Source organism: Bactrocera neohumeralis, unplaced genomic scaffold, assembly GCF_024586455.1.
Source record: "Bactrocera neohumeralis isolate Rockhampton unplaced genomic scaffold, APGP_CSIRO_Bneo_wtdbg2-racon-allhic-juicebox.fasta_v2 cluster11, whole genome shotgun sequence".
NCBI classification, from domain to species: domain Eukaryota; kingdom Metazoa; phylum Arthropoda; class Insecta; order Diptera; family Tephritidae; genus Bactrocera; species Bactrocera neohumeralis.
In genome coordinates this window covers 21979700-22007320 of record NW_026089624.1, presented here as the reverse complement: position 1 = coordinate 22007320, position 27621 = coordinate 21979700, and the positions used below count along the sequence as shown (strand labels likewise).

Sequence of the window (27621 nt, the reverse complement as noted above, 5' to 3'; positions counted from 1 at the left end):
CCCAAGGTTCCAACCTACCTCATTACCAATTTCCTGCTAAATCGGTACAACCGTTCTAGAGCTACAAATATAGATATAAATTGCGAAATCGAGAGTGATTTTGCAAAAAAATGCCACCGTTAGAACCTTCTCCAGGACTAAAGGAATACCCGTGCAAATTTTCACGTCTTTCCGTGCTGTGGTTCGGGCGTAATGCGCAGACATACAAAAAAGGGCGTTTCATTTTTATATATAAGATAAAATTTTCACTGCATTGAATAGTTTATAATATAAATAATATAATATAATAATCTACTTCTACCACAGCAACGCGTGGCCGGATCTCCTCGTATACAAGGTGCGTTCCAAAGTAAACATGACTTTTTGAATCTAGTGCCCCTTGGTGGCACCGTCTATATGTTGACTGGTGCGTTAGAATCTGTTATCTTTATCGATTGTCCAGTGAGAATTGCATTACATTTCATCGATTGGAAGTGAAGTTATTGCGTTTTAAGTGACAGTATGTTTATGTTATCGGTGCGAAAATGAGTTTGAAACAAAGAGCCAACATTTTGTTTCGATTGATGAAACAAGTTTATGGCGATAATTGCCTATTGCATTTTGACCGAACATTTGGGCTTACGAAAGGTGTGTGGACGGTTTGTTCTGCACAAATTGACTGACGACCAAAAATTGCTCTCATCGATCGAGGCTTGTGACCGATTATTTGACAAAAAATCACATTTTACACATTAACCATTCCCCGTTTTCAACTGATATGTCTTCTTCTTCCTTTTCGGAAAAATGCATTTGCTCATGAAAGGAAAGCGTTATGCAGACGTAGAGGCAATTCAAAAGGCTTGCAACGGCATACTGGCGGCCATACCGGCCAACGAGCTAAAACACTCGTTCGACATATTTTTGGACCGCATACCAAGTTTCATAAAGATATCTCAATTTTTACTCAGGTTACAACTCGAACGGACGAACGGACAGGCAAACAGTCACCCGCTCTCAGCTTTTCTCGTCATCCTGATCATTGATATATACATATATAGCCCTATATCTATCTCGCTTTGTTTTAGATGATACGTACAACCGTTAGGCTAGCAAATCTATTATACTCTGTTGCAACAGGTTGCAAGAATATATAACTGAAAACAAAAAAGCATTCGAGCATTCGAGCATAGGGAGTACTGTTCAGAAATATTACTTAGGCACACGACGGCTGAACAAAAGTGTAAGCATGTTAACATATGTATGTATATTTTCACCAAGACCAAAAATTTTTCCATTAAAATTTACTTTATCTAGGCGTTATTAGAAAACATATGTACATACATATCAAACAAAATAAACTGGCTTTTAAATAAAAAACTCAAAATATAGCCTTGGCAACTACTTCAAGTATATCATACAGAACGGTTATATGTAAGGTCAATGTGGATATATGGTATTCAACTGTAGGGTACGACCTGTGCAACTAACATTGACATATTTTAAAGTTATTGATGCTTTTTTAATGTCTATCTAGTCTAGTCGAGTCCAATTTTTTTAATGATGCTAAGTTTTTACATCTGACGTCATAAATGAGAAATATGGTAAATCGTCACGTCGACATATTTAATAGACATATGTATGTATATAGTTAAGTACATATTAATCAATTCGACGAAAGCTCTAAGGAATTAATTAATCGTTTTTATTGTGAACATTATTTTTCTAACGGTGTTAAGATATTGTATTTTTTAATTTCTCAGGTAAAAAAACTGAAATTACTAAACCAAACTTTATAGTTGAGAACGGTTTTTTATATTTTTCGTTGCTTGCTTTCCAAAGTCGGCCAATGTGCTTTAAGCAATAATTTCAGTGGCCACAAAATACTTCGAATTTCTTCTGAATTTACTTTAGAGTCTTATTGATATGAGTAAGAAAATGCATTAACATGTAACTTTCAAAGTTACTTCACGACAAACTTCAGCTTTGTTATTCAGTTATACAAAGCCAAAAGTAGTGGAGTTTCGTTTTCTAATCCGTTTGGATCCTTAAACCTTATGCTATTAAGACAGTAGTAGATCTGAGAATGCTTATTAAGTCCGGAACAGCTTCTACGCATGAGCGGCATAATGTTTCAGCACGTTTAGAAGATCGGATATACTTTATCCAGTGGCCCTGATACAAAATTGCCGAATCTTAATAACGTATCTAGAGTCTTTGCAGAGGGTGTAGAAAGCATAGAGAAATTTACCCCAAACGTTTCCAATGCTAGGATGATGCGAAACAGCTTTTAAGAGATATGTACGAAATACTTTGTTTTTGACCTAATCGTGTTATCTTCTTGTTATTATTTTGAATTTTATTAACATGTTGTCTTTAATCCAAATTATAAATATGCTATTATAGTCGTAAATATTCGAATATATCCATTCACTTTTAGAGAAAATGTGCAAATTAAAAAATAGTGACTAACAATTCATTGCTGAGAGAAAAAAGCATCACATACCATCATAGTAGAAGTGTTTTTAATATACATATAAAACATATATCTTAAATATATTTTATAAGAATGTAGAAAGTTGAAAACAAAACAAAGTAAAGAAAAATGAAAGACCAGGGCTGATCTATTTGAAATACATAAGTAAGTATTTGTATCGAATTAATGGTTATATATAAAGTTTAATTTTCATTATTAAGTAGTTTCTTTCATGCATACGATGTAATAAGTTTGAGTATACAGTGGACCAATAAAGTTTACATACACCTAGTTCAATTAAATTACGACACGTTTTTTTGTTTCAAAATTAATAAATTTTGTGTTTTTTTCTATCCATTTCAGGATATGTATATTTAACATTAAATATAGCATATCAAAATATTTTTTTTTTTTATTTCAAATAAAAAAAATTAATGCGGAAGCTTAAAATGCGCCTAATCCATATCAAAAAAGTTTACGTACACCAATGATTATTTATATAAATCAAAAGTAATTACAATAGTTTTACCGGTTTTTGGCCTACATTTTGTTGCAATTATTGTCTCTAGACGTCGACGTATGCTCCCCACTCGATTTCGGTCGCATATAACGACCCAAAACACACAACTTATCTTGTACGTGAATGGTTTTTATGGAATAAAAAATAAATCTATAGGTCCCGCAATTACCACACATTAATTGTATTTAAAATATCTGGAACCTTTTGGAAAACCGTATTCGAAAACATCGAATTTCTTCAAAATAAGGCCAAAAAACTGGATCATCGACTTAGTGGGTCAAAATATGCGGAAATAATACTAGAAATCGAGTGGGGAGCATACGTCGACGTCTAGAGACAATAATTGCAACAAAATGTAGGCCAAAAACCGGTAAAACTATTGTAATTACTTTTGATATATATAAATAATCATTGGTGTACGTAAACTTTTTTGATATGGATTAGGCGCATTTTAAGCTTTAGCATTAATTTTTTTTATTTGTATAAAAAAACAATATTTTGATATGCTATATTTAATGCTAAATATACATATCTTGAAATGGATAGAAAAATACACAAAATTTATTCATTTTGAAACAAATAAACGTGTCGTAATTTAATAGAACTAGGTATACATATGTAAACTTTATTGGTCTACTGTATATGTTATAAAAATATAGCCGTTTACTGAATTTCTAGTTGTAGGATTTATAAATATTTTCGTATTGTTATCGATGGGGATTATAATTTTTCGTGTCAACAAATCACACGTACACCTAACGCATTTATTCTCTGTAAACTGTAAATATGGCTATATATGTATATAGACATAAAAAAAACTTGAATAATATGATGTATGTATGTTTTTGGCAATCAAGTATTGAGAGTATGAGTGCTTTTGTATGCAAATCTATATTTAATTTACGCAACACATCACATGAAGCTAACAAAAAGACAAAACATCATGGAAGCCGTGTTGATAATAGAAAATATTATATGTACATACATACATAAAACTCAAAACTGTTTTCAAGATTTAAATAGTAAGAGAACATTATTTAGAAACAATCTTAGTAAAAAATATGTGGCTACCAACCGCGTTTTCAAAAACCTGACTGTAGCAATAATCATTTGCAAGGGAACTTTCCACATTTCAACAAAATTAGAACTAGAAATATGTTTGAGTTCAAGACAAGTTACGAAAGCTAACTTAAGATACTTCTTATATAATTACCGAATTAAACATACTATAACTATTTTTAAATCTTCCTATCGCTTCTTCCAATATGAAACTTTGTAAACTCGATTTACAATTATTTCTCGCCCAAACCAATCATTCCATATTTGTATTACTCAGTTCAGTTTCTGCATTGCTAGAATTCAAAAAACAATCGCTCGTGTAAATCTCTCATTATGAGACAACTGGAATATTACAATATCATCCAATAGTTATAGTAAATTGGTTGAAATTTGTGTTGCTCATATAAATTTGTATATATTTTACACAGACAGAGTTCACAAGAAGGCGTGGCATTTAGTTAGACAGTAGTTATATATTAAGAGTATGATCTTATTTACAAATTAGTTCTTAGTTAAAGTGTATTTTCCAAATTTAAAACCTTAGCCAAACGTACAATTTGTAAAAATGTCGGTGTATGGCAATGGAGCGAAAAAAAAAATTGTTTGAACATAAGCTAAGCATTAAGGAGGCGCATTCCTAGGGATTATCTATCAGAAGCCCAACATGCTTATCATAAAGGCAAGTCAATGGATACTGCCCTGCATACTGTCGTGTTATGGCTTGAGGAAGCCATTAGGGTTAAGGATTTCGCTGTTGGGACCTTCCTTGATATCGAGGGAGCTTCCAACAATGTCCTGCCAGAGGCAGTCATCACTACTCTAGACGGTTTTAGGGTTGAATCAAACCTCAAACACCTCGTTCTCAGTCTGTCTGTGCAACAGAGTGATTGAAACGGAATGGGGCAACGCTCGCGCACGACGAAGTGTGAGTAGGGATACCCCACAGGGTGGAGATCTCTCTCCTCTTTTATGGATCCTGATCGTTAACGACTTACTCAAAAAACTCGAGGATCTTGGCTGTCAGTTGATTGCTTATGCAGACGATGTAGCACTTATAGTTAAAGGAAAGTTCCTTAGAACCGTGTACGAGTTGACGCAGGGGTATCTCAACGTCGTAACAATCTAGGCGGTCGGAAGTGGTCTCACCAACCCAAGTAAAACCGAAATGGTTTTATTCACAAAAGATATAAGATCCCGGTGGCACCGCTGCCGCTAAAGGGAGACATTCGCCTGCAACCGGCGGATACAGTGAAATATCTAAGGCTCATCCTGGATAGGAAGCTTTCATGGAAGCCGAATATCGAAGAGAGAACAAAAAAGGCCTATACTGCTGCAGAGGAGCCATTGGCAAGAGATGGGGCCTCTCAGCGACTGTTGTTCTCTGGCTCTATGACACCATAGTCAAGCCAATTATGTTCTATCGAGTTTTTATGTGGTGGAGGGCTTTAGAGAAGACTACTACTCATGAGCGTTCAACGGGCTGCGCTCATCAGCATATGTGGTGCACTAAGGTCCACTACAACCGTAGCATTTAACGCCATTTTGAACATAATACCCGTGGACATCGCCGGAAGGTGTATGACCGCGAAGGTGGCTATTAGACTCAGAGAATCTGAATTCTTAAGGGGCTATACCAGTGTGACACTTTCAAAAAAATTTTTATTTTTTTTTCTTTTTAGATAGTTTATATATTGAAAAATATCCTGTGAAATCGGCAAGGTCGTATCTTGAATAGTTTTTTAATGTCAGAGGTGCAAACATACATATGTATATAAGTGAAATCGATTTCAAATTAAGACTGGGTATAGATGAATACATTTACTATATGTACAGGGTGCGGCAGTCAATCCCGCATTTTTGAAGTAGGTGTAAAAAAAACACGGACATAGATATCAAAATTATATTCATAAAATATTTTTCTACATTAAAAAGCATTTAAGAAACATTGAAAATAATCACTGTTTGAAAATAACATCAGCAAGATGGCGGCCTTCCCGTGCACGGCAATCGCGCAGACGATTTGCGAAGCTGTTCATAACATCACGAAGCATAGGCTGAGGAATTCTCTCAATTTCTAGCCGGATTCTTGCCTTCAGTTCACCAACAGTATGAGGTCTTTCTTCGTACACTTTACTTTTTAGATAACCCCACAAGAAAAAATCACACGCAGTGAGGTCTGGTGAACGGGGCGGCCACGGAATCGGGCCATTGCGGGAAATCACTCGGTTTGGAAAAACTCCGTTAAGAACATTCATGCTCACGCGGGCTGTGTTTCACCAATATTTTCAAAGTTTTCGACCCACAACTTTATTGCGTTTACCGAAGGCACTGGTCTATTGCGATTAATTTGAAAATGCGTTCGGAAACGACGCCGAGCGGCTACATAGCTACCACTTTGATAAAAAGCTTTCACGGCAAACGAACGTTGTTGCTTAGTCCACGGCTCCATGTCTACTGAAATGCTATGAATAGGACAACACAATGGTGACCTTGGCTGCTCGCCCCCCACCACTCCTACGCTCCTGCGCGCTATTTATAATTGCAGTATTGACTGCCGCACCCTGTACAATGGACTACCACCTTTTTGATTGGTTGAAAATTGTCAATAAACATTTTGAATTTTTTTGTTTTAGCTACTCATTCGACCGGAATCATGCCAGCAGTTGAGGCACTTTTTATTATTTTTCAATATTTTTCTAAAAAAAAATAAATTTTAATATAGCTAAGAATATACTTTATTACGTCCATAGAACGTCGAAACATTCAATCTAGTACTTTCTTTTAAAAAAATTCACGAAAATCGCCTAATTTTTCATGCGTCACACTGGTATAGCCCCTTAAAAGAACGCATATCTAAACACTCCGATATCCTCAAACACTTTGACTGCATACCGGATCATCTGGATGATGGAGTCGCCAAACCGAACTCTGGCGGCTCCTTCTCTGCCCATATACCGGAAGCTATGGCTGGGAAGAAGCCGTTGGAGGAGAGGGGCAGCGAGCTTCTTTACGGATGGGCCAAGGCTTGGGGAGAAGGTTGGTGGAGGGGCTTACTGTCGGGAGCTCTCTATCAACTCTAGTTTCAGACTTCCTGACTATTGCAGTAGATTTGCTGCTCCGGAGTGCGGCCTCCTTTAGAGAAGTGACCATCACCTTGAACTCATTTACGGTGCGTTCAGAGTTGGTCGAAGACTGCCTAACATCGCTATCAACAGCATCGAGTGGACTTGTGATAAGACTGGTATAGGTGCCGGGCCATAGCGGAGTTGCAGGTAATTGAAAAGCTGATGAGCTAGCAAGGAAAGGCAACTTAGAAACATTATCGGTAGGATGGGAGCGGGTCGATGCTCCCGCATCCTCTTGTGTTCTACTACTGGATAGCTGGGCTTTGCGGAAGCTTGGCCAACGCTGGGCCACCATCGGCACTTTTGCAGTCCCAAAAGCTTTTGGCTCAAGATTAATCGCAGCTGATCTAGGGATCTCTTTTCCCTATGTATGGCTAGCCCTGCCATTGCCCTATTGCCGTACATGCTGTAAGATTGGGAATCTTACCAGACGCCGTCTGCAAAAGCTGTTTGGAAGAAGATGAGGTAGAAACAGCTCAACACTTCCTTCTTGACTGTCCCGCCATTGGGAGGTCAAGACTTATACACTTAGGAGCGAATAACTTTAAACATCCCACCGAACTGGCGGGTGTTGAAATTAAGCGCCTATGCAAATTTGTATTGGCTACTAAGCGTTTTGCCAATCTGTAACCGAACCAGTCCACGTGCGATCATTGATCAGCCGTCTAACCTAACCTAACCCTAGCCTAAACTAAGCATTATTCTTATTCTGTTTATCTCAATCTAACTATTAGAATATGTTAATTATAGCATCTTCATTTCATAGCGGTAGTTCAATATTGTTATCGTGATTATAGCTATAACTGTACATATCAATTACCCTTGCACATTTACATGTACATATATGTACATATGTGAAACAATAAACAGTAATTTCAAAAATTTTCGAACTGATTGGATTCCAATCAGACATTTACATACATGCAAAACTAAAGTATTTAAATATATAGATATAATCAAATTAAATAGAATCGTTACGTATAAATATGTATATAAAATATGGTATATATCAACACAATTACATTTTCTTAAATTTAATAATTTATAGTACCAGTAAAATTAGAAAAATCAATTATTCCAATTATAAACTATTACCTTTCAGTTGACTCTTTATTCAGTTAATAATAGCAATTCAAACTAAACATTAAAATTGTGTTGCAAATTATAAAGTTTTTTGTTGATTGCGATTCTGATGGTAACGTTGATATACAATCTCGACGCGGCCCCACCCACTTATAAATTATTAAGTAATACTATGCAAACAATTGTAATTATTGTTTCCTATTTTAGTATGATTACATTGTTAATTATCAATTTATATTAAGAATTTGAACTTCTTTTTAAATATTTTTTCCAAACATGCATACTTTCTCGTATAGTACTCGCAGGGAGGTTTGACAGGTTTTCCTTTTACTTTTAATATTAATGTGAAGAAGCACATCTCTTCAGATTACAAAAGCAACACCCAACCTCCTAAAATATCAAGCAAGACAATTTGCGAGGTTTGTTCAAAAAGTATCACGAATTTTGTATTTCTTTAGAAAGTTTTTATTTATTCACGAATACCTATTTTGCCCCTTCAAAGTAATCACCCCCAGATATATCGCACTTCTGCCAGCGTTTTTTTTCAGTCCTCAAAGCACTTAAACATTTTTTTTGTGATCTTATTTAGCTCCTCCTTCGATGCAGTTTTAACTTCTCAATCATACCTCAATATAGCTATAATCATGGGCCACTTTAGTTTTGGGTACAAAAAATCACAGGGGTCAGGTCTGCCAAATATTCTTGTCGACCCTCTGAGAACATTTTATACCACCGAAAAGCATTTTTTTAATACAAGGTAGCTTCACCATACGCCACAGTCAATATTCGGAATCCGTCCGCGCACTTAATTTTGTTTTTCACTCAAAATTTTATGCATTTCTTTGATCCATTTTTTGAAATATGCAAAAATCAAAGGCGAATCAAAGCGCGTTCAATCAAAACCGTTTTCAAAATAAAAAATTAAAAATGGCAGACCTTGTCGTCATAATCGATTAAACGGAGCCAACGAATATTCAAAGTTCACAATACTTTTTAAACACTTTTAGATTAAAAAATTGGTGTAAGTTTATATATTATAGAGAGTTGGGTGTGGAGTTATAACGAAGATAAATATAAAATACTTTTCGCATATCGACACCTAAAATCCAAAACAACGTACCACCAAAAATTCGAGATACATATGTATATAGATATTGATTGCGATTAATTATACCTACCACTTATGTATATGTTAAAAAATAAGTTTCTGCTATGTACATATATACATGTTTCAATCTGAGCAATTTTTATTTCATATCGTTTTTCCTTCTCATGTTAACTTATGGTTTCCATGGTAATAAGAAATTTTAAATAAATAGATTGTTAAGTTATTCGATAATTAGCAAAGGATTCTCGTGCGTTTTTTCTCAAAACTATGTTTTTCGAACTGGTAATTTTTTTAATTACAATTTTATTTTCAAACTTCCCTGAAGTCAAGTCGAAACCTTATTTAAAATTGCCTTTTTTAAGACGCTATACCAGTGTAACCCATGAAAAAATTAGGCGATTTTAGTGAATTTTTTAAAAGAAAGTACTTTATAGAATTTTTTGAAGTTCTTTGTACATATTAATGTGTATTTTCAGTTATATTTTAAATTTTTTTTCCAAAAATATTGAAAATAACGGAGTTATATGCTGCTTTCGGAAGTGTTAAAAAAAAGTTCCCCAATTGCTGACACGATTCCAGCCGAATGAGTAGCTGAAACAAACAAATTCAAAAAGTTTATTAAAGTTGAAGATATTTCCTATACAATGACCTACGATTTTGGACAAATATCAAAAATTAACAAAATGGCGTAGTTCAGAAAAAAATCGTTTTTTAAGTAAAAAATTGTCGTTTTTTTTTAACCAATCAAAAAGATCTTAGGTCATTTTATAGTAAATATATTCAGGAATACTCAATTTTGAAAAAATATCTTTTCGAGATGAACGCGTTTAAAATTTCAAGTATCCTATTTATACATGCGAGCGGTCGCTCTTTAGAACGCTGCCATTCAAAAATTATTCAAGATACGAACTTACCGATTATCGAAAAAGAAAAAACAATCGATTTTATGAAATTATCGCACTGGTATAGCCTTTTGCCTCTGATTACACCTAACCGCTAATGAAAGAGATGTTACGTTACTTTGCATTTTGGGTGACAATATACATACAGTGTCGGACAAAACTCATTGGACTGACTCGAGTCTCACACATGTTCCGTCATAACTTTTTACATAGATGCTAGACCACATATTCTATATTAAGAAACAATGCAATAATATTTTTTTACTTTTATGTAAGATTTATAAATTATAACAGAAGGGAAAAAAGTAAAAAATTGGTGCGACATAACTCATTGGACTTTAGCTAAATATGAAAATAAATTAGTTTTAAATTAATATTTTACTAAATAGCCATTATTTTTTTTGATTGCAACACATCTTTTATGCATAAATGAAATTTAATAACTAATATGTGAATCATTTATTCCATTCTCAGCTCGCTTTAATACATCAAGTAGCTTGTTTTTATAACCGTGGACCTGTTCCTCTTTAATTTGCCTGTTGACAATTTCCCATAAGTTTTTAATCGGATTCATGTCACGAAACTGGTCGGACCATCTTATAACATAAACTTATTATTCCAAAAATCAATCCTTCACAACTTTAAGGATGTGCCTGGGGTCATTGACATGTTGAAACTGCCAATCAGGCAGCATTTTTTGGATAGCGTGAGGAAACATTTGGGTTGGCAGTCTATTTTTATATTGGAACCCATCCATGTTCCCTTCTATTCTGTAAATTGGTCCTACACCCTGACCAGAAAAGCATTCCCACACTATTATATTACCCTACCATGCTTTACTGCACCCTGCGAATATCGACACTCTAAACGCTTCATGTTGGTCTTCGTATACCTGTCATTCCATCTAAGTTCTGTAAATTAAATTTGGACTCATCTGAAAACAATATCGGCTTCCATTGCTCTTGAGACCAATTTATATGCAGTTTCGCAAATTCCAAAGGTGCTAACCGATTTTTTTGGAAATATAAGATTTTTTTACTGCACGGAAGCTAAAAAGACCAACATCAACGGCGCGCCGTTGTATTGTACGCGTACTCTCTCTTAGTTGTGAGCTATCTACAACATTGTTTGTTGATATCTGGGGATATTTTATAAACTCGCGCACTATTCGCAAGTCATACTTTACCGAATTGACTCTGGGACGTCCTCCAATATTAAGTTTTTTAACGGTTCCTTCAGCTTTGTTCTTGCGTAAAATAGCAAAAACAGTTGTTTTCCCCAGACAATAATTTTTTTAAAGCTTCTTTTCCACACATTTTTTGTGAATTTGCTTACAATTAATAATTTAAGTTCAGTGAATGTGTTTTGTCTATATTTTTATCAAAAATAATTTTTTAGTAGCATTATTCGGGACAACTTTAAATATTTCACAACACACTCGTTATCATTAAAATAAACCACTCGAATAAGTGTGATCTACGATTTATAATAATTATAATTATTGTAAGTACCTGCAAAATTCTTTTCCCGCCACATAACGGTAAATTAATTCAATGGAAGTGGTTATTTCGATATCCAAAGTGTTAGTCCAATGAGTTATGTCGCACGAATTTTTTACTTTTTTCCCTTCCGTTATAATTAATAAATTTTACACAAAAGTTAAAAAATATTATTGCATTGTTTCTTAATATAGAATATGTGATCTATCTTTTGCAAAAAAAATTATTCTTCTAATGCATCTATGTAAAAAGTTATGACGGAACATGTGTGAGACTCGAGTTAGTCCAATGAGTTTTGTCCGACACTGTACGTTGTCGTAAACATATATGATATATACGTATGGTCAAAAAATTATTATTTAGGCCCTACTGTTTTCAGCCAAATAGGTCTAACATTTCCAAAGTTTTGTCAAAAAATTATTATTTAGCCCCTGTGCTGTTTTCAGCCAAATAGGTCTACCGTTTCAAAAGATTTTAGAGAAACGGAAATAAGGACTGTCCCGTAAAAAATTGACCCTTCGTTTTTCATTAATAACAAGAAAAGCAAAGAATTTTTTCAAAGTCTTGTTTTATTTCTTATTAATGAGTACTATAGAGATTACAAATTATAAATAACATTTAACAAATTTTTATTTTCTGTAAAAATGTCTTACTTTTTTTTAAGGCCCATCATTATGTTTTGTACAGTGTTTTCATCCATAGTACCGTACGACCTTCGCCACTTATTTCTAAAATCTTGTAAATTTTTTGCAGTACCTTTACTCTTCCGGAGATTCGATTTCATTAGAGCTCAATATCTCTCAATAGGTCGAAGCTCTGGGCAATTAGGTGGATTCGCTTTTCTTGGAACAGTATTGACATTATTGCTTTCATACCACTCCATGGTAGCTGTAGAATAGTGAGAGGTTGCTTAATCAGGCCAGAACATTACAGTACCCTCATGTTCGCGAATAAATGGCAAAAGACGTTTTTGAAGGCACTCGCTAATATAAATTTTTTAATTGATTGTGGCCTGGGTTACAAAAAAACTGCTTCTCAAACCGCAAGTACATATCGCTTGCCAAACCATATACTGCTTGGGAAATTTGGTCATTTTCTTTTCCTTAAATTTTCTCTGTACTTGCCCCTTCTTCATACAGGTATAATATTCTTGCCCCGGTAACTGTTTGAAATCTGCCTTAACGTAGGTTTCGTCGTCCATCACGCAACAGTCAAATTTTGTTAGGTATCCTTCATACAAATTTCGAGCTCGTTTTTGAGCAACCAATTGCTTTTCATCGGAACGACCTGGCACTCTTTGAACTCTATATGTCTTTAGCTTACTATCACTCTTTATCCTTTGTACAGTACTTTTAGAGGTACCTGCTTTAACAGCAACATCTCATACTGAAGTGTTGGGATTCTGCTTAAAAACTTCCTTCACTCTTTTTGCCAAATTTCCTTCTGCACCTGCTTTTCTACCTGAACCTTTTTTTCGTATAGTAGGTACACCCTTTTTGTAATTCGAAACAACCCTTTTAACAGTACTTTCCGATGCTCCAGTTTTTTTTTAGCTCTAACTGAATATTTTAATTCTGGATTTTCCAGGTAAATGGACAAAACCAATTCGCGCATTTTTTCTTGATTGCTAGACATCTTAATAGTTTGAAGTGTTGACACCAAATGTTATATATTTTGTTAATCGTCAGATTATAGAGAAAAAAACAAGTCCCCATTGAGACTAATGCCATAAACAGTTACGTCATAATCTTAAGGAATAAAAGGGTCAATTTTTTACGGGACAGTCCTTATATACACCTTCTCCTTTGTTGACGATCGTCAGAAATTGGTTTAACGAGTTCCAACGTACTCGTACGTTGGTTTTGAATAGCCCATGTCCTGGTGCCTCTAAAACTACTACCACAGTGCATAGCGTGACTGTACTTGTGTATACTTCGTCCTACGAAGAAGGCGAAGGCTGTCCTACTTGGAGATGGAGCTTTTCTATGTCGAATTAGTGGATCGTTTTCCTTTCTCCATTGCAAGCTAAATATTTTTCGGAACGTCCACGTAAATTGCCAACATAGAAATTTTCAACACTACCGAAATTAGGACAAGATAGCTCCATAAATAATACGCACTAACTACTAATATTCTAAATAATTATACTGTTACTTGTTTCAACTGAAAACTGTTAGGAATAATTGTATTTTTCCCAACAAATACAAATTGTAATCCACCCATAATGCATCAGGGTGTTCATTATTTCCCCGAGTTGTTTTTTTTGTAAACGCGCCTTAAAGTTTCAATTTTTGCCCTAAAAAAGAATCCAACAATAAACAAGTCCTTTATCTTCAATTGAAATCGCGGTTGAAGTTAAGTATCAAATGTACTGTATTGATACATAAACCATGATACACCAATGATAAATCTATAAACCATTTGTATGAATGTTCAGGGTGTTTATATATATCCATCGTCAAAAGTCCATGAAAAAAAATAAGATACAACTAAATATTATTATTATTATTATTAAAAAAACACAAATCAAATTGATTCAATATCCTACCAAATATATGAAACGAGATATTTTTCCAAATAGTTGAAAGCGAGATTCTGATAAAAAGAAAAAAATTGTATGCAAAAAATTATTAATATTTTTTTCGTGAAGGGGAAAATTTCGAATTAGAATATCCCTTTTTCACAGTTGTAAGCTTACTTATTTTATTCAAAATATCAAAAAATCCGCCATACATATTTGTACATTGGAAAAAAATATACTTAGACATATGTATGTAGTTTCAATTGAAAATGCTTGTTTACGATCCTTATTTTTACCTGAAACTTCAGATGGCGTTTACAAAAAAACACAAAACAATCAATTTTGGAAATAACGGCCACCGTAATGTACACATTCCCCATTTTTAACTGATTTGTGCACACAGAGAGGGGAGTAAGTAAGAGGAGTGACAAACACACTTAGTTCTAAATATTCGTTGAACATCACACATTAAAAATTGTTTCGATTACAAATTTCTCAATTATTAACTTTTGACAATTATTTAAAAAAAAAGTAATAATGGGCAAGAGTTTTATAATAAATACTCAAACGTAAATATTAAAAAAACGAGCAAAGGTGAAGCACACTACAGCTTAGCACACAAGAAGCTGATAGCTTGCATAGTAGCAACGGCAAGAGGAGCAAAGTCAAAGAAATAAATCAGTTTTCTAATAAATTTTCTTCTAACCGCGCCTACAAATTAAAATAACTTAATTACGATTTGTTTATCTACTACAATATAATATTTACGCGATGTATGATTTTAACTGTATTGTAATTGGAATTAAAAGTTTTAATTTTACTATTTTTTTTGGACTAAAATTAAAAATCAGCCTACACGCGTGTTTTTGCATCTACTTTCATTTATTTTCGGCTTAAAATACCCTTTGTGTGGGAATGTATGCATATATTATATACTTTTTTAAGTAATTCATTATACTTGTTCATCTTGCTCGTTTGTAATGTTTTCGTTAGTGTTGGCATTAATATCATTGTGTCAGTTTTATTAATAATTGTGTGTTTAATTTTTTATTTGTCTGCAAGTTAACGCCTTTTGGGAAAACTAACTTAAAAGGGCAAAAAAAATTAGACAATCGAACATAATTAGATGACAATTAAAGTCAAAAACAATCGTCTAATGTCATAAACAAATAAACACATTTCTTACCGGTACTGATATCTGTTGAGAGGGATGGAGACAATAATTTTTAAATTAGTTTTTATTGTCGTTATAATTTGCAAGTTATTAATATAATTAATATTTTGTTATTGCAAGTTATTAATATATAATTTATTGATTATTATTATTATTATTACAGCAATTAATTTTATTTAAATATATTATTTATTTTGGAATCGTTGTATTTTTAAATGAAAATTTTCCGTCATTTTTGTTTTTGTTCGTATTTTTTTATCATATTTTTTGTCGATTTAAAAGTTTTTGAATGATATTCAATTTTTGTATACAATTATGTATAGTATTTTATATTTTCAATGTTTTGATCAAATCAACCATTCAATCAATCAGTCGGGTGTGGTTTTAAAGCATTTAAAAAATGAGAAATGAAAGTTTTGTATTAGCGCCACTTAGCAAACATATATCGTAAATATTATAAGTATATAGACTTCGTATATATATAATAAAAATGTTTTTAATGATATATACATATAATGTTTCAATTGTTTAATGATATTTTCTACTTTTTTTTTCCTTTGCATCTGTTTATCTCAATAATGATAATTTCAAAATTACATTGTATTTACCAGGCTATGCCATATATCAATTGAATTATAGGGCATAAACATGTTGAACTTATAGTGATACATTTATTAATGTCTTAAACGTAAAAAAAGAGGCGTGGGAGTTATGGGAAAAGTGAACATATCCTAACATTTGAATACACAAATCAAGTCATATAGAATTAAAAAAGAGATGATAAGTCAAAATTAGGATATATGATACAGCTAAAATCATTTAGTATAAAGGACACGAACCGAACAGAAAGAATGTAGCAGCTAATGAACTTCACAAAATTAATAGACGAAAGTATTTATGTTCTCACATAGATCACAATTTTATGTACTTGTATGACCCAAGGGAATTAGATATTCAGCCGAAAATTTTGACTGTCTCAGACAAAAATATCAAACTATTAGGGGTGCCCAAAAAATTGAACTCCGGATCCACGTGACAAAAAAATAAGTAGTTCTCATAATAAATAACAAAGAAAATATATTTCGACTCAAAACCATATTTATACTAGACTAACAACAGAACACTGATTGCTGTAGCTAAAGCGGGCCATCCACAAACGCATTTGTTCGACGATCATGTTCGTTTCAACGAAATTTTCATTTTTTTTTGTTTTTTTTTTTGGTTAGATCGCCGAAAAAACAGCCCTTGGTCGGATAAAATCCGAGTCAATTCCGGTGCGTAGAACCGGCTGTCGTGGGAATCGTATACTTTGAATAAGCAAACGAAATTTTCATCGTTTGCGGTAGTGTTCGGTTTTTAAGGTAAAAAAAAACTTGTTTTGCGAATTTATTTCTAATATATGGTTTGAGTAATTTAATTCGGACCTTTCGTACATTGATGACCACACTTTTGGCAATATATGGTCATTTTTCATGCCGAAATTTTGAGGCATAAGCCGGTAACAAAAAAAAGTACTTTGCGGTGTTCACCATTACTCGGCTAGGAATTATCCGAAAATAAAAAACCAAGAAAAATTAGTCAAATTATAATCAAATCTTCCCCCATCGTTCTGACAATTTTTTTTTTTTCATTTAAAAATTTTTGGCGGCCATTTAAAGTGAAAACTGCTTTTTCCACTAAAAAGTTGCGCCATTTTATGGGTGGAAAACACCCTTAATGTAAACAAAACTAAACGATGGGGGGAGGTATTTTCAAAGTTTGAAATGAATCAGTTAAGCAGTTTTGAAATGACAGTGAACATGGGCTTTAAAAAGTAGTTTGAGAAAAATGAGTCTAAAATGTATAAACTAAAATAGTGACGAAAAAAACTTCCCTATATCGTCAAAAGTGTGCTCAATAATGTACAAAAGGTCCGAATAAAATTACTCAATACATATACATACATATTTAAGAAATAAATTCGCAAAAGTAGTTTTTTTTTAACTTTAAAACCAACTTTTTACAACCCTTAAGTGAAGGCGAACCAATAGGCGTGTTTTATTTGACCATCCCAAGCTAATAGCTAAATCAACGCTCTTAGCTTATTTCATATTTTCGCTTAAAATCGAAGTTTGTTGGCAATGCGGGCGAAAACAGTCAGCTGATATTCAATTTGTTTCAAAATGTTTCAAAAAAAAGGTTAGTTTGATTTTTTAAATTTGTAAACGGGATATTAAATTACAATACAAATATATTTATTTTGTTGATTTGATGATATTAATACAAAAAAATTATAACAAATGTTCATATTTGTATTTATTTTAACTTAAACAAAACACAATATTTCGTAATTTTGGTTTGTTTACATTTTCATCTGTCAAAATGAACGTTATCGTTATTGCCCACTACTTTTTAATTGGAAAAATCATAGCTATTGTGAATGCAAAAAAGCGATGAACTGGCAACGCCTCTAGTTCAATATGCAAGCTATAATATCTTATGGCAAGCCATCATAATTATGTTGGCTAAGTTTTCTATACACAATAAGTTAATAGCTTAATTTGCTGGTCAAATAAAACACGCCTAATATCAACAAGCAGTAAATGAATGACGATTATCTCGTTAGTTTCGAGTGAGAAACCGCAAAACTGACGGCGCCAGCACAAGTCAACTTACTTGCTGTGGTTATTTTGCGAATTGTTCTTAAAAATACTATTTTTGTTTTAAGTAAGATGCGAGTCAAAAGGAACCACTTGATTTTGTTAGGAACCAAACGGAATCAAGTGCGCTACATCGTTAGACCTTACTGTGAACGTCAAAAATAAGTAAACATCAAATCTATCTATAATAAATTGTTTGTTACAACACAGTCTTTAATACAACAATAAAAGTTTTGCTATAGAATTCAAGGCCCAAATTGTAAAAGTTTACCATAGTACAAGGTGCGTTCCAAAGTAAACCGGACTTTTTGAATCTAGCGCCATCTATATGTCAACTGTTATGTTAGAATCTGCTATCTGTATCGATTTCCTAGTGAAAATTTCATGACATTTCATCGATTGGAAGTGAAGTTATTGCGTTTTAAGTGTCAGTATGTTTGTGTTATCGGTGTGAAAATGAGCTTCGAACAAAGAGTCAACATTAAATTTTGTTTTAAAATTGGTAAAACTTTTACCGAAACGTTTCAATTGATGAAACAAGTTAATGGCCAGGATTCCCTATCCCGTAGCAGAGTGCACGAGTGGTTTCAACGTTTTCAAAGTGATCGTGAGGACATAAATGACGATCAACATGTGGGCCAACCAAAATCCGTGATCACCGATAATTCCATCGAAACTGTGCGCGAATTCATCAAAAATCAGCCGAAATCATCATTGAAATGGAATTGAACATCTCCAAAACATCGATTTATAGCAACATTTGGGCTTACGAAAGGTGTGTGCACGGTTTGTTCCGCACAAATTGACTGACGACCAAAAATTGCTCTCATCGATCGAGGCTTGTGACCGATTATTTGACAAAAATCACATTTTAATCATTAGCCACTCCCCGTATTCACCTGATATGGCACTGTGAGACTTGTTCCTTTTCGGAAAAATGCATTTCCTCATGAAAGGAAAGCGTTATGCAGACGTAGAGGCAATTCAAAAGGGTTGCACCGGCATACTGGCGGCCATACCGGCCAACGAGCTAAAACACTCATTCGGCATGCTTTTGGACCGAGCAAAAAGCTGTATTGAAGCAGAAGGAGAATTGGAATAAAATAAATGCATTTTGCCAAAAAAACTATTTGTTCTGATTTTTTTTTAAGTCCTGTTTACTTTGGAAAGCACCTTGTGTAAATAATATACAAAAACTAAACACATCTAAAAATAATTCACTGAAAATACTATATTTTCTTCGCGTAAAAAAAGAAAAAAGTGGCGACAACCGTTGTTTGTTTTTAATACATATTTTGGCGAAGCATCAAATATTTTTTGGAAACCGTTACTAGTCAAGCGAGTGAGTGTGGTAAATTTTTTCATAGCACTATTTTTTTCTGAGTTTAAGTTGCTAGGATAACAAATTTTGTAATAGGTAAGCAAACAACCACTGAAATGCGAAAAATCATATTAAATCTGCATAAAAAAGATAAATCTTTGGGCGAAATCTAAGAAATTGTTGAAAGAAACCGTTGCATAAAAAAAAAGTTATTGATAAACATGGTAAATATCAGATTGTTGAAAGTTTGGCGAGCCAAAAATAAAGCCTTTAATGATAAGTATGTTACCAACACCGCAAAGCACAGTGGAGGAACGGTTGTTATCCTAGCTGTATGGCAGCATCGGATGTAGAGAATTTGGTTTTTATTGAGTCCACGATGAAAAAAATGGATTATTTAAACATTTTGAAAAATAACGTTGCTCCAAATATTGAAAATTTACGACTATCAAGAAATTGGATCTTTTAACAGGACAACGATCCTAACCACAAGTTCAAAATTGTTAGTGAGTGGCTGTAATAATCCTAACGAGCATATGTGGTAGCACCATAACCGAAAAATCAAGCAGAGGAACATTTCCAGAATGGATGACCTAAAAATTGGAGAATGGAGCAAAACCTGTCCAGAATTTTCAAAAAATTTTGCAGAATGCATCCCTAGAAGATTAATTGAGCTTCTGAAGTCTCAAGGAAAGCAAACAAAATACTAGAATGAATATTGACTTCGTTTATGTACATAAATTTTAACTTTACTGGACTCTGTTTACTTTTTTTGACGAGAAAAAACTAAAGTAGTTTCAAGTTTTTTGTTTACTATTTATACTAAGTTAAACTTTTATAATATAAGCCTTCTATAATAAAACTTTTTACTGTTGTATTAAAGGCTGCGTTGAAATAAACACTTTAATATTAGTAGAATTGCTGTTAACTTATATTTGATGCTTACAGTACGTTATACGGATAGTAGTTTTTATACTCTCGCAACAAAGTTGCTAAGGAGAGTATTATAGTTTTGTTCACATAACGGTTGTTTGTAAGTCCTAAAACTAAAAGAGTCGGATATAGGGTTATATATACCAAAGTGATCAGGGTGACAAGTAGAGTTGAAATCCGGATGTCTGTCTGTCCGTCCGTCCGTCCGTCTTTTTTAAAATTGAAAATGGGCGTGGCGTCGCCCACTTATGGACCAAAAACCATATCTCAGGAACTACTTAACCGATTTCAATGAAATTTGGTGTATAATATTTTCTTAACACCCTGATGACATGTACGAAATATGGGTGAAATCGGTTCACAACCACGCCTTCTTCCAATATAACGCTATTTTGAATTCCATCTGATGCCTTCTCTGCATAATATATATGTACATTAGGAACCAATGGTGATAGCGGAATAAAACTTTACACAAATACGGTATTTGAAAAATATGTAAATGACGGATAATTAAATCTTGATTATCACTTTATCATGCGAGAGTATAAAATGTTCGGTGACACCCGAACTTAGCCCTTCCTTACTTGTTATTAATGTTGTCTTGTGGCTTCGGAGTTACAATTTTTGTTCATCCCTGTGAAAAACAACATTAGAGAACTACTGTAAAGTACGGTTGGTGATTGGTTAGATAAAATAAATATTAAAAAAAATATGTAATATTCCAAATTCAAATTAGCATAAAATGGAGAGACTACAAGGAATACGAATAGAGAACACCCTCGATTTAAGATTTTAGTTAGAGAACGCTATTTTTATTATTTCTGCATTAAAAATAAGATTTGAGTACGCTAGAAAGATAGGAATCGTACAGTTTTCATAAAGGTGAAGGCTTTAAGGCGGTATATGTGTATGGTTTGGTTATTTCCTTCGAGAAAAATATTTTCGTAAAGAAAAAATTAAATTAATATTGAAATGTTTTATTTCTTTTCATATATTTAACAAAAACTCTGATTGTAAGTCTAAAACCACATATTTCTACATACTACGTTGGCACCACTAACTTTTAGATACAAGGTGCTTTCCAAAGTAAAAGGACTTTTTGAATCTAGCGCCCCCTGGTGGCGCCATCTATATGTCGACTGGTACGTTAGAATCTGCTATCTTTATCGATTGTCCAGTGAGAACTTTATGACATTTCATCGATTGGAAGTGAAGTTGTTGCGTTTTAAGTGTCAGTATGTTTGTGTTATCGGTGCAAAAATAAGCTTCGAACAAAGAGCCAACATTAAATTTTTACCGAAACGTTTCAATTGATGAAACAAGTTTATGATGATGATTGCCTATCCCGTAGCAGAGTGCACGAGTGGTTTTAACGTTTTCAAAGTGGTCGTGATGACATAAATGACGATCAACATGTGGACCAATAAAAATCCGTGTTCACCGACAATTCCATCGAAATCATCAATGAAATGGAATTGAACATCTCCAAAACATCGATTTATCGCATTTCGACCCAACATTTAGGCTTACGAAAGGTGTGTGCACGGTTTGTTCCGCACAAATTGACTGACGACCAAAAATTGCTCTCATCGATCGACGCTTGTGACCAATTATTTGACAAAAAACACATTTTAACCATTAACCACAATCAGGTGAATACGGGGACCCGATATGGCACCGTGAGACTTGTTCCTTTTCGGAAAAATGCATATGCTCATGAAAGGAAAGCGTTATGCAGACGTAGAGGCAATTAAAAAGGGTTGCACCGGCATACTGGCGGCCATACCGGCCAACGAGCTAAAACACTCGTTCGACATGCTTTTGGACTGAGCAAAAAGCTGTATTGGAGCTGAAGGAGACTATTTTGAATACAATAAATTGATTTTGCCGAAAAAAACAATTTTTTCTTTTTTTTTTGAACGCACCTTGTAGTTTCATATATTATCAGAAATTGACCGATTTGCAAAAATGCACCAGAGAAAATATTCAGGGAGGGGATTTCGTTCTTTTACTTTTAATTTTATAGGAATAAATTAAAAGAAAGCATTTAAGAGATCACAGTTATTCACTTGTGGAAGAAGGCATGCGAATTTTACTTTCATTTTGCTGATATATTTAACATTATCGGCTGAATTAAGACGCATTTGAGTGTTAAAAACCGATAATATTGGTTTCCGTGACATCCAAAACCGGTACAATTTCTGTTTAGAACATCAAATCAATAATATTCGAATTCGTGACGCCTACTTCAGTTTTTATCGATTTCAATTTTGATTCCGACAACTGTTGGACTCTACAACAACCCTGATTATACCCCGATTACGATTTGCAACTTCACTTCACTTCAACTCAACTCATTTTTGGATCACTAAAAACTATCGGAACTTCTTAACACCGAGTAAGTCACAATTTTATTTACAATTAATGAATTTTAAATAATGTTTGGTACTGATACGTAGTTATTTTTGTTAAATAAGGAAGCATATTATTTTTTACTAAATGAGATAAAGGAACATTTCCACAAACGTATGCGATGAACGGCCGTATATCTGTATTATAATTATGTGAACTCTCTATTTCAATGCCGAAGGTCGTTTGTTCGCAATATTTCTCACGGAACATTTTATTTTATATATTCTATTTTGTGCAAATAAAATAGTTTGAGATTATATATTATCTAATTTATTTACTCGTTTTTCATTTTTTCTTTAAGTTGTTCTCATTCGACAATTTCTCAAGCGATATTTTTTTACGGATTTTTAGTTGGTATCGGCAATACCAAATTTTAAAGCACCAACTAAAATGCAATTGAGTTCAAAATCATAATAGGGGCTTTAGTAAGGGCGATGTAACGGTTTTTTAGTATCACTAAAAAAAACCGAATACATTTTTTTTTTGATCTTTTACACTAGGTCAATTCACAATCTGTAACACTAACAAAATGTACAGCAAATATGCAAGAACATTTGCACCAGGTTCTGAATTGCCCTACTATGAAAAATTATCAATAAAAAGCTAGGTGTGTGCAAGCTAATTGAGCAATTTCAACATTGCTCAAATGTGATCAAGAGAGAACAACAAAAAAATCCATTGGACCGTGCCGCTTCTTGCACCGATGCACGCTTTGTGTCCTTGTTCGTAAAAGTTTATTTTGTAATTCTTTCTACTACAATTGCGCTCGGTTTCAAATGAATATTTACAACATACTCGGAAATTTTAATTTCTTTACTCTTTTGATTATAAAGGTCCGTTTCCAGCTCTCAAGAAAAAAAATCTTTATCAGGGGTGTTGTGGAATCCAAGACAGAATTGCTTAGCTGTCAGAATTGCAAACCAATTCTGATTATCAATGGTGTCACAGAATCTGATTGGATTTTCGTCTTTTCGAACATATGCAAAACCAATATTCGAACCAGCTGATTCCTAATGTGACAAAACTTGCAAATGAATACATTTGGAAGCAATCCTATTAAAATTTTTAATGAGTTCCGAATTAAAGAAAGATTTTAAGAGATAGTATTTATCGAATGAATAAAGACGTATTTGGGTGTTAAGTTACGTATATTACGTTTTGTAAATCTTCTTTAAGGGAGGAGCCTGCTTTAGAAGCTTCAATAAATTGATTTTTTTTTTGCTTAAATCACTTTAAAAATTATCTGAGAAAATGTCCCTAAAGTTATAGACGGGAATTCGAAATATTGTCGAAGCTAGAAGAGAAATAGTGACCGAGCGTCTGGCAGATACATATATGAGCGCTTGGGCAAAAAGCGAAAACTTTGACTCGGTTTTTCATTTTTACGATTTTTCTTAATTGGCGGGCAGGATAGAAAAAACTAAACGTCGTATGGAATTAGGGCAAAGTTTATTATCATTGGCATAAAATTATCTTCTATTTAAACTAAAAAGAACTAAGAAAAGTTAAGTTTGAACATACATATGTTTAAACAACATAAAGTAACATTTTTTTGGTCAACTTGAACATAAGTTTTTAACAAATATCAATCTCTTTTAATTTTTCGTTTCCTATAGAAATTGCGACCTGCATACTGCCCACCGTCCGACAAATGCACACGCGAGATGCATCAGGGAAACTGCTTCCCTATGGCAGAATATCAAAGAATTCGTATCCAAAAATTTTCGGGTTCCAAAACTCAATAATTAAGACATTTTGTGTTATATACTTATGTTTTCCCCTATAGAAATAAAGATAAATTAATTCGAAATAATAAAATAACTTGATTTCTTAACTTATATTTCAAATCTGTGAGCGACTATCTTCTTGCTTTGTTTCTGATAGCAAAACCGATAAAATTGGTTTCCGTGACACCCGAAACCGATACAAATTCTGTTTCGAATATCAAACCAATAATATCAGAATTCATGACACCTACTACTTTTTTTGATCGGTTTCAATTCTGATTCCGACAATTATCAGATTCAACAACACCCCTGTATTTCTTGAGCTGTAGTCAAGTAATAATTTAGACTGCAGGTTACGCATTGTGAATGATCCACATTAGACGAGCAAGAGAGAATAAACAAAGAAAATAAACTTTGTGTGTAATATGTATGTACTATGTGTGTAGTAACATAAATATTTTCGTTGCGATTTAAGGAATGTGGTTGATGATTGGTAAGTTTTATATAACATTTCAAAATGAACTATACTTCAAAATAATGATGATAGGATGAGTTTAACGATTACTTTGAATTTCCTTTAAGAAACAATTGTTGATTTCATGTTTCTTCGCAAAACCAGCGTGCGTTGCCATATTCGCATTTTATTGAAAAAATTTATTAAAAATTAGTACTAGATTTCTTTAGACCTGCATACTAGCACAAGGAAATTTACCGCAGGAACTTTTCCTGACCATTTCATAAGCCTTTTTTATATAAAGTTTTTACATTTCTTGAGAGCTGGAAACTACCCTTAACTCTCTAATTCGAGACCACTGTCAGAAACATCATAATTTATCATCATATTTTAAAAACAACTTTTGGACATTTTACTATACGATATTATTATTAGGTACTCGGTGCCCCTCACGCGCATATACATATGTACATATCAACTATAGCAAAGATGGTCATGATTTTATGAGGAAAGTTTGAAATACATATATTTTGCATTTATAACTTGCAGGAATTCAATATCAATTGTGTCGTTCTTTGAAATTTCGTTTAGCACTGATTTTGTCAGTTGCTTTCAGCAGGTTTATTTTAATTAATTTTAATTATTATTCAAAATTCTCTGATCTCCATCGCTGCCAACATAACCTTTGAACACGTTTGTATCATCCCATCTTTGCTGATAACATAAGTATATACATTTATACTTATGTATGACAACAAAATAGACGATTTGTATGCTCTTTCATATTATGCGGAATTTAGACATATAAACATTTGTTGCCAATCAAAATGTTGTGTTACTCTCATCTTTTTACGATTTGCCAAGCTATTTCCGCCAATTTTAGAAAAAAAACTAAAAGCTGTACTCCCAGTAGAAAAATCTAACCGAGCATAAAATAGCTCTATTTTATCATTTGTAATATCAATTGATAATTTTTTGCATAAAAAATTTCATTTTAAACAAAATGTTAAAATTTCATTGAAGTGAAAGTTATTAATATGGCTACAACGAAATTGTGTACATGATAAGTCGCTGCCATCTTACAAATGTTCATGTAGCAGTCTTCACGACGCCATTTGCAGTTCACTGTCGTGCAGTCAGTATTAGCTTCCACGATAATTCTTTAAATATATTGGAGTTTCGGTAATCGTTAAACCCAGCAATTAGCGGGTTTTCAATCCCATTGATAAAATCACCGATTTTGAAATAGTATCGGTCATGAGTAAAAGGTATCCAAATAAAACTTGTCACTTGCATCAAGTGGCAATTTTCAAGTAAAAACGATGTATGTACATGGGTTCATAAATTTTCTATCTACTTTTTACCGAATATTAGGATATACGACTTGCCTTACAAAAGCAGTATATGTATTTTGATGCCAAGAATTTATACAATATGTCAGACTTTTCCTATCTTTCATATACCAACTTTATTTTCGGTATATCGGTTGACTATATGTACCGTATACATCGGTGTAAAATGCAAAAAGTGAGAACACATCTCTTTTCATGTTTCACGTGCCATTACAAGCATAATATTCTGCTGTACTCGCATTAACTTAACCTTAAGGGGGGAGACTGCTTTAGAAGCTTCAAAAAATCGATTTTTTTTGCTTAAATCTATTTAAAAATTATCTAAGAATATATCCCCAAAGTTATAGATTGGAATTCGAAATATTGTCGACGGTAGAAGGGAAATAGTGAAGGAGCGTCTAGCAGATATATAAGCGCTTGGGCAGAAAACGAAAACTTTTTTTCGATTTCTCGGTTTTTAATTTTCACGTCGTATGGAATTGGGGCAAAGTTTATTATCTTTGTCATTACATTATCTTCTATTTAAACTAAAAAAAAACTAGGTCAAGTTTGAACATATTTTGATGAAAAAATACTTTTTTTAAATTTGTAAAAAATTTTAGAATTTTACACTTTTTTTAGTTTAACTAGAAGATAAATTATAAAAAAATATGAATATCATTGAATTTTTTGTTTCCAATAGAAATTGCGACCTGCATCCTGCCCGCCGTCTGACGAATGCACATTCCAGATGCATCGGGCATTTGCTTGCCAAAGCCAGAATATCAAAGATTTTGTATCCAAAAAATTTTGGGAGATGTTTAAATATATAACTATAAGCCCTAGAAATTTCACTTTAAAAAATTATTTCTTTCCCTCCGAAAAAATTCTCAAAAAATCGATTTTTTGAAGCCTCTAAAGCAGCTCCCTCCTTAATCTCTTCTATGCTGCAGGTTTAATTCTTTCTACATAATTTCTTTCCAAGAACATGTCGCACAAATAGTTTTCTTAATTTTCTTATGCATATAATGAGATCGATTTATAGATGAACTTTGATTACTAACATATCGTAAAAAGCATGCATTCAGAAAACATACTTATGTGCTATTTCTCCAGTTGTTCAGAGAGATCGGAAACTTGTTTAAATATGTAAGCAATGTGTCAATATCATGCTAAACCTCTACTTTCCAAATTAGAAGAAAAAAATTGTCCAATTCGTATATTTTCATATTTAGTTTCTAATTACTACATATCATCGTTGCAGACTTATTGGTGTGCACAGAGAGAAAGAGAGAGGAATAGTGGAGTCTTGAGCGTGAAGAGAGTAAAGATACACAAAAAAAAAATTACAAATGTTACTA

The 27621-nt window shown here is 33.2% G+C and overlaps 1 protein-coding gene across 15 annotated transcripts in view; it reads right to left on the bottom strand.

Moving 5' to 3' along the window:
• LOC126766105 (plasma membrane calcium-transporting ATPase 3) overlaps positions 1-27621 on the bottom strand; it is a 211527-nt gene that overhangs the window by 93891 nt on the left and 90015 nt on the right. For 2 of the 15 annotated variants that reach the window (XM_050483910.1, XM_050483912.1), the window contains exon 17: positions 15456-15467. The exons of 10 other annotated variants lie outside the window; for them this stretch is intronic. In XM_050483910.1, coding sequence (XP_050339867.1) covers positions 15456-15467 — 12 coding nt within the window. Of the gene's footprint in view, positions 1-4199; positions 4325-9460; positions 9939-15455; positions 15468-16636; positions 27569-27621 lie in introns of those variants that run through there. 3 more of the 15 variants (XM_050483914.1, XR_007668706.1, XM_050483917.1) reach the window with 3 other exon arrangements.